General features: G+C 44.0%; 1 protein-coding gene across 1 annotated transcript in view; it reads left to right on the top strand.

Annotated features, from left to right (window-relative positions):
- MTMR10 (myotubularin related protein 10) overlaps positions 1-8,699 on the top strand; it is a 47,796-nt gene continuing 39,097 nt past the window's right edge. The window contains exons 1-2 of the mRNA XM_063142150.1: positions 1-81; positions 5,183-5,243. Of these exons, the coding sequence (XP_062998220.1) occupies positions 28-81; positions 5,183-5,243 (115 nt within the window). The 5' untranslated portion in view covers positions 1-27. The remainder of the gene's footprint in view (positions 82-5,182; positions 5,244-8,699) is intronic.

Here is an 8,699-nt window from a genome sequence, read left to right as displayed (position 1 = left end):
GGCGGCGGCGGCGGCGGCGGCGGCGTCATGTTTTCCCTCAAGCCCCCCAAGGCCACCTTCAAGTCCTACCTTTTGCCTCAGGTAAAGGGAGAGAGGGGCGAGGGGAGGGGCAAAGGAGGGAGCGCGTGACTTCGGGCTTACTCGCGAGGAAACCCCCTCTGGAGCGCGGGCGGGTGAGGCGGGTGAGGCGGCGCAGGGAGATGGGTGCGAGGCGGGCGGGCGGGCGGGCTGCCGTCCTCGGGCACGCAGGGCTTACTCACGAGTAAGCCCCCGCCTGACTCGCACGGGGCCGGCTCCTGAGGAAACGCGGCGGTGCTTACTTTCGGAGCCAGCCTCCCCCCGCATCCCTTCCACGCGCATCCCGTTGTGCCGACGCCTGAGTTAGCCGCCTCCGTGCAAAGGACGGCAGCTCGACCCTGCTCCCCTTGCCAGGAGAAGCGCCCAGGGCCCCGAGCCTGCGCCTCCTCCTGTGCAGGACTGTGAAGGCCCCCCTGGAAGCTCACCTCCGCCTGAAGCCAGCACCGCACTGAGCTGCCCATGCAGGGAATTGCAGCTCCGCAGCTCACGCCTGACTCGGGTTGCGGCTTATTCCTTCTATTTCTATACTGTCCCATAGCCAAAGCTTTTTGGGCGGATCACAACCATTCACAAAATCACATACACAAGTCGCTCACACCCAAGTCAGTAGAGGCTGCTGTCCTGTATATCTGTCTTCCCTAACTTAACGCAGTCCTTTTACAACTTCATTGGCTGCCAGCCCAGGTCCAGGCCCAGGCCCAATATTCAAAGCCCTAAACGATTTGGGGCCAGGTTATTTGAAGGAACGCCTCCTCTCATATGTGCCTGCCCGGACCTTCGGATCATCCACAGGGGCCCTTCTCCGTGAGCCCCTGCCAAAGGAAGTGAGGCAGGTGGCTACTAGGAGGAGGGCCTTCTCTGCTGTGGCACCCCGGCTGTGGAATGAGCTCCCCAGAGAGGTCCGCCTGGCGCCTTCACTGTACTCCTTTCGTCGCCAGCTGAAGACCTTTTTATTCACTCAGTATTTTAACACTTAATTTTAACTTAAATTTAAATTTTAACTTAAAGTTTAATTTTAACTTAAACTTAAATTTAAATGTTCTAACTCTGTATTTTACTCTTATATCAATTTTGCTGCGTAGTTTTAGCCTGGTTGTGCTTTTGATACTGTATTTTGCATTTGTGTTTTTAACCTGTTGGTTGTTTTATTATGGTTTTAATTTTTGTGAACCGCTGAGAGAGCTTCGGCTATTGGGCAGTATAAAAATGTAATAAATAAATAAAATAAACTTGGTAGGTACATAAGAAGAACCCTGATGCTGGATCAGACCATGTCCAGCACTCTGTTCACACAATGGCCAACCAGCCATCAACCAGGGACCCACAAGCAGGACATGGTGCAACACAGCACCCTCCCACCCATGTTCCCCAGCAACTGGTGCACAAGGCTTACTGTCTCTAATACTGGAGATAGCCCACAACCATCAGGGCTAGTAGCTATTGATAGCCTTCCCCTCCAGGAGTTGATCCAACCTCCTTTTAAAGCCATCCAAATGGGTGGGCATCACTACATCTTGTGGTAGTGAGTTCCATAATTTAACTATGTGCTGTGTGAAGAAGTACTTTTTATTTGTCCTGAATCTCCCACCAATCAGCTTCATGGGATGACCCCGTTGGGTTCTAGTAGTTTGAGAGTGGAAGAGGGTACCTTCTAGATGTGTTGGAATGCAACTCCCATCATTCCTAGCCAGCATGGGAATGATGGGCATTGCATTCCAAGGCATCTGGAGGACACCAGGTTGGGGGGAAGCTGCTACACATTCTTAACTGGGAGTAAACCCTGTGCTTGCTTATGCATAGATGCATTTCTTGTGCTTGTTAGAATTGCAGATTGATTCCCCGTGCAAGTTTCCTCAGAAGCAAATCCTATGGAGTTGGGTGTGGGTCCGTTTGTGCACACGGGGAAGACCTATTTATTTATTTATTACATTTCTATGCCACCCAATAGTCGAAGCTGTCTGGGCAGTTCACAAACATTCACCAATTTGCTCACTTAATAAAGAGGCAGGGTGTATGCTTGCAGAGTGGAACGCTCTGTTGTTCCCAAAAGAGGGATGTGGGGATCCCAAGAATCATCGTGCTTAGCTGTATCTGAAATGTGTATCAAATGTGATGGATGACCCTTAGTTTAAACACTACAGTGCCAAAAACATTTCTAATTCAAAAGAGGGGGGAAATGATTTGTCAGCTCTAGGATATCCTCTTGAAAGTGGCACATTTTTTGAAACTCCCTTATGACATGCTTTCTTTTTTTAAAGCTCCAACTTTGTCTTGCAGTTAGTGAAATGGGGTGGGGACACTCTTGGGCTGCTAGTCTAGCTACTGTCACAGCTGGCAAAAAAAAGTTAAATAGCTTCTTTTTGCCTTTTATGAGGATGCATTTCTTGTCTGGAATTGACTGAAATGCGGTGGATCTCCCCCTCTTAGTTGCTGACCCAGTTACAACTTTGGGATCCTGGGATGTGAAGGACCCAGCCCCCAACCATGTGAGCAGGCCACCTCTTGTGTACAGTGCAACTTCACTTACATCCCCCACCCATTCTTTGGCAGCTGATTTAAAGACGTGGTCTTCTCATATACTTGCCAACACTTAAACTTCATTGTTATGACAAGTTCTATCTCTGGCTGGCTCCCCCCCACGACAACTACATTCCTAGGTTTTATAAATATCTAGTTAATAATTTGAAGAAATGGTTAATGTGTGTTTAGGTGTTAGTTAAGAGTTACTATGTTTTCCTGATAATTGTTAAAAGCACAGAAAGTGTGACCAGTAGCAATTCAACAGGTGCACTGCATTCCAGCATTAAGAAGCTAGAGAAAAACTGCACAATTGGAGCTGATCGATACAGTCTTACAAGTTCTGAAGAAATAACAACCTTGAAGCTAACTAATTTATTTTAAGTTATTTTGAGACATATTAACAGGTTCAAATATTTCAATATTGCTTGTTTGTGTCCCTTGGATTTCTGATTTCTTTTTCAATATCCGAGGTCTGTTGGAATAAAGTAATAAAAGCTTCAATCCAAACAAATAATGAGTCAGCCAAAGTTTAAAAAACAACAGTACCTATTTGAAAGATTAAAATGCTATAATTGGGGTTTTATATAGAGTGTATATAAATCAGATGTCTTGGGCTATTTTTGGTACAATTGATTGTGATATAACCAATGTTCAAGCACAGGATCATTTTAACCAAAATAAATGCCCTGCTTTCACAACTGTCTTGTCATTAAATTTAAATTGGTCTTCTTAAAGCAAACAAAAAGGTATTTGTTATTAAAATTAAAGGGATGGCAGAATTTTTTTCTGCACAGTGATAAAAGATAAATTGGTGAGCTTTACTGTGTGAGTAATTTAAGTCTAAAAATTTGGGGTGGGGACAGCTAAATTTAAAAAGGGTGAATACCGTTTCATGCTAACATGCATGGGCACAACCAGAAAATGAACGAAAAAGGAAAAGCTGACACATATTCCTGTCATAACTTGTTTGCTTTTTTTGTTTGTTTGTTTAAAGTTGTGGTTCCCACCCTTTAGACTAAATGATGAATGAACAAAGTCTTCAGCTGGGAGGGAATGTCACTTATCTTATTCGTACCAAATAGGCTGGGTTCACACAACACGCTAATCCACCATGGGTTATCATATTGTCTGAACACTACACATTTTCTGCAGGGTGGATTATTGTATTATCTGAGCACAGCATTTTTCTGCATGTTTACTCATGCAGTGTGGTTTATTTTTCTTGAACAAGCCACCCTGAGAACCCATGGCTTGTTGTTGGGTTGTTCAGGGTGGTTAAGTAGCCACAATGTATGGCTAACGAGCAACCCTGCAAAAAATAGTATGATAACCCACCCTGCAGAAAATGTGCTTCGTTCAGGTGACACGACAACCCATGGTGGGTTGCTGTGTTGTGGGAACCCAGCCATAGTAAGGGACTTGGCATGGAGTCCCACTTGGCTGCATCATCTAAGAAGATCCCTGCTTGATCAAGCTTTATCTAGTCCAGCATCCTCTTTCCCACAGTGGTCAATCAGATGCCTCTGGGAAGCCCACAAATGGCACATGGACCGTAGCCCCTCTTGCTGTTCTTCCTCAAGAACTGACATTTAGTGGCACGCTGCCTCTGAATGTGAAGCTTCCATATCAGCAGCTCTTGGGGAGGTGACAAGTCTTGTGAGAATTTGCACCTCATATGATGACACAATGTTGTTGTGGCAAAGCCTTTGGTAGAAGTTCTGCAGACTGTAGGCCATTAAAGGAGCTATGGGATCTTCCCAAGAGGCCAGAAGAAAGAATTGGGGGCATCTTGACAATTGCCCATCCCTGACCAAGGATAATCATTATTATTATTTTGCCTTTGTTCTGTGCCTTGCTTCCTGATGTAGAAGAACACTTCTGCAGCCTCTTCTCTTTCTCTCTAATAAAACAGCAGTTAATTTTATTATTTCTGGTCATGCAATGTTTAAGTGGTATTGACAGATTTGTAATCAGTTACTGATGTTGACTGCTGCAAAGAGAGTTTACTTATTTTAACATATCAATCACCTCTGTAAACAATAGACAAGGCCACGTGCATGGATCGTAAAAGATACCCTAAAGACAGTGACCTAGTTCACATGTAACAACCAGCCATAGATTAATTAATCTATGGTATTATTAGTTGTATTGTACAGTAGGTTGTATTGTATAGTAGTGGTTGTATTGGCCATGAGTGAGAACACTGCCTCCTGCCTGCTTCCACTTTGCATCTGGTTTAGCAAACAGCCCAGGGCTGGGCTGGGCTGAGGTGTTCCTTTTGCGTTTGATAAAGTGGGTGCAGTCTGGAAGTGGCAAGCAGGCAGGAGACCCCACAACAATCCATGGGTTGTTGTTGTGTGTGAACTGGGTTATAGTTAGAACATTAGACTAAAGGTATTTACCAGTGAAATGTGTGAGGGTAAGTTGAGGGGGAAATTACTACACAACTCATTGGAAGATGAGAGTTCTATAATCATGAATTGTGGGTAAGCACTGTTAGTTTTAAAAAATATAAAATTTAGACTGTGACTCTACAAAAGTGATGCAGATTATTTTAAGGTTTACTATTGTTAATGTGTTTCAGAGTGAAGAAAAGATTACACCAGAGCCCAGGCTTAAGAAATTGGAGCCAGTTCTTTTGCCAGGTAAAAATTCCATGCATTTGTCAATTTATTTATTTATTTATTTATTACATTTTTATACCGCCCAATAGCTGAAGCTCTCTGGGCGGTTCACAAAAATTAAAACCATAATAAAACAACCAACAGGTCAAAGTGGGCTTTGGCCCAGATAGGTTTCTGCTAACAAATTTGGTAGTCTGTAAGATGTTGCATGATCCTTGTTATTGTTTCTTAAGTGTTTAATGTTTGTTTAGACATCTGCACCTCTTCTTTAAAATCGAAGTCTTCTGTTTTAACTTTAATTGGTAGCTTGAGTTTGCACTACGTTCTGTAAATATTCACACATTCTGTGTAAATGCTTGGGATTCCCCCACCCCTCCTTGGGAGGTTCTCTAACTTTCTCTAGCTGTCCACTCTTTATTGAAGAAGCCTATATTCAGGATTTGATCAGTTCACTCATCTTCTTGCCATAGGGGTGTGCTCTCTCATCTGGTAAGCACCATGCTTCCAACAAAAGCCTTGCTTGTGGGGAAACTGATCCTACTTTCCTCCCTGGTTCTCTGGGGAGCAAAGGAGAGATGTATTTCCTGCAAGATACGGTGTTTTTTTTTAAAGTACCGGCAGCACCTTCCTACTGATTTCTACCAGCACCTAATGGGTATGGAAGGATACTGTGTCCCCTTGCTACTCTGTGGAGGAAACAAGGGGCAGTCCCTTTCGTTTATGGTTCAGTGTGTGCAGGAGGCAGCAGGGAGATTGCTTTCTAGAAAAGCCCAACGTGCAGGGTGAAAAGCCACCTCTCTTCTTCTCCAAGAATGAGGAGCAAAGGAAAGATGGTTTTGCTCTGAATTGGGGGTTGTGAAAAAGCGCCATCCTCACTGCTCCATCTTGCAAAAATAAATGGGAAGAGAAAAGCCACCCGGCCTTAATAATAATAATGATAATAATAATAATATATTTATTTGTTACCCGCCTCTCCCTCTGGACCGAGGCGGGGTACAACACAAATGCAAATTCCCTGTCCTCCATGGTAATTTCTTTCCATTAGTTTTTTTTCTTTTCTTGCAGGAGATAGCAGAAAAGCATGGCTGGCGTATTTTTGTGTGCATGCAAAAACTCTTGGTAAAACAATCTCTTCTATCCTGCATGGAGAATGGGGAAGAAAGGAGAGGTGGTTTCCATCCTGCAAACTGTACTTTTACAGAAAGCGGCAGTGCCTGGCTGCTTCTACCTCTTGCAACATCCCAATGGGAGGGGAAAATAACCCATTCTTTTCTTCAGGGAAGCCTGGGAGTTGGGGAGAGAGGGAAACATGGTTTCTTCTGCCTTTCGATTGGGCTTTTGGAAGAGGCAGCAGTTGCAAAATACTGCTTAAATTTCTGCAAAAGCACAGTTTGTAGGATAGAAGCCACCTCTTCCCCTGCCTTCAGTGTAGAGGAAGGGAATGTTAGATTCCCTTGAGGTTTCACAAAAGGCAGCAACAGCAAGGCGCAGCTTGCTCTTTATGGAAAAGACCAGCTCAATGGCAAACACCTTCCCTTCTCTGAATTCTCTGCACATCATCATCATCATTATTATTATTATTATTATTCATATTTATATCCCACTCCTCAGCCAAAAAAGGCTCTCGGAGCGGCTTACAATCAGTTAGCAAAAAAGACAGTCCCTGCCCTCAGGCTTATAGTCTAATAAAGACATAACACACAAGGAAAAGGAGTTCAGGAGGGAAGAGAGAAAAGAGAGAGAGGGAGAGAAATTAAGTAGACCAGCAACAGGGCTGATGGGATTGCCCTGCTCCGGAAGGAGGGGAGTCCAACTGGAGCAGACCCTAATGTTTCCTCCGCCTGCTCCTGTCCCCTTGCTCTTTTTTCTTCCCCACAGGGCTAAGATGACAATTTGCCTTGTGGGGGCGGGGGGTGGGGGGTGGGGAGTCCAACTGGAGCATGCCATGGGAGTTGAAGAACGTAGGGGGTCACTGGCAACAGAAGTAGTGGCTTTGGCTAGTAAATGAAGCCAAACTTTGTTGACCTCTCTATTGTTTTTTAAATACCTGAGGCACTAGTATTTTGTGTCTGCAACAAGTAAGGGTAATGAGAGTTCAGTGTCACAGATACTTATCTGACAGCTTTCTCTCCTTAGGTTACTAGATTTCTCTTGCAACAAGAGCTCTACAGGCTAAGCTTCACAGTTGTGCAAAGCAACACTTGCACATTTTTTGAATTTCAGAAATGTGGGCTTTTACGACTACTGCAGAATCTGTTGGTTCACATCTTCTATCCTTAACAGATGTCTATTATAGATCTGCCCCCATACACCTAGTAAATCTATTGTGTGGTGTACACGAGTGTTTATTTCACAGTATGCTTACTGTAAAAGTCATTTGAGGGACCCACACTTCAGCTTTTCTCCATTCATATAGCTTGAGAGTTTAAGTGACAAGTGACTTCAGCTTCTGTACTGATCCAGCAAGTGCTGAAATTGGCTTCCAAGGATTGCAGGAGTGACCTTCTAACTTGGGTTTGCATGTGTGAAACGATATGATGAGGTGAACATTGCATCTAGCACATAAAATGGTCTGTATTTCGTGCTTCTTGTAGATGTGTGCAGTGATACCTTCAGCAGTCAAGTGCTGAGGGCAAGATTGCCAAGGAATTGTCTAAAATGTGACGTAACATGTCAGAGATAACTGGCAATGCAAGTACGCTAATAAGTAACCATGATGTTTTAATTTGGCTGTTTCTATGCTGAATTTTGCCGCACAATGCTACCAGTCTCAACTTTGTCATAACTGATGTGGTTACAAGCACAGAGAGATGCTGACGACTTACCCTGCTCATGCCTCTGCTACATTCCCCCACAGTGTACATTCCACCACAGTGTACACAGTCTAGTTTTTCATGCTTTGTGATTTATTGGTATTTGAGATTTCTTCACACTTGGCAACATAGACTCAGCTTCTAGGCCATGTGAGGGCTGGGAGCAGCAGCTGGATTGTGAATTGCTGAGATGTTAAAAGAATCCCATACAGGAGGAGGAATACTGTCCTGCAGGGAATAGCTCCCACATAATTTCAGCAGGACACTCCGTAAAAGTGCATCGCAAAGAGATAAGGCAATCCTGCCTGTAAGTTAAAATCTGTCTCAGATTTTAAATGAGCAGAATTCAGTTTTCTTTGTTGAAGGAATGGTGAAACTTTCTGAATGCATTATTGCTCAAACTTTGACCTGTGGTATGTGTTTGTGCAGCCTTCTAAAGCAGCAGGCGACAGTGTGGGAGATGGTTGTTGTAGGGACTGGAGAACAGATCACATTTAAGGCTTGCTGATCCTACAAAGTATAGTCTGCCTAAAGGCAGATTAGTATGTCTTGACACATGGGAAGATATAAAATCTAAGGGAGGAAAAGGGGTGCAATTCTGATTGGTACCCTGTTAGGGCACATAGTGAAGGTGATTTAATGTATATTGGCTAATCCTCCTATC

The sequence above is a fragment of the Elgaria multicarinata genome, chromosome 16 (assembly GCF_023053635.1).
Source record: "Elgaria multicarinata webbii isolate HBS135686 ecotype San Diego chromosome 16, rElgMul1.1.pri, whole genome shotgun sequence".
Lineage (NCBI taxonomy): Eukaryota > Metazoa > Chordata > Lepidosauria > Squamata > Anguidae > Elgaria > Elgaria multicarinata.
Note: the sequence above shows the minus strand (reverse complement) of the source record. Positions and strands in the feature narration are given on the sequence as shown.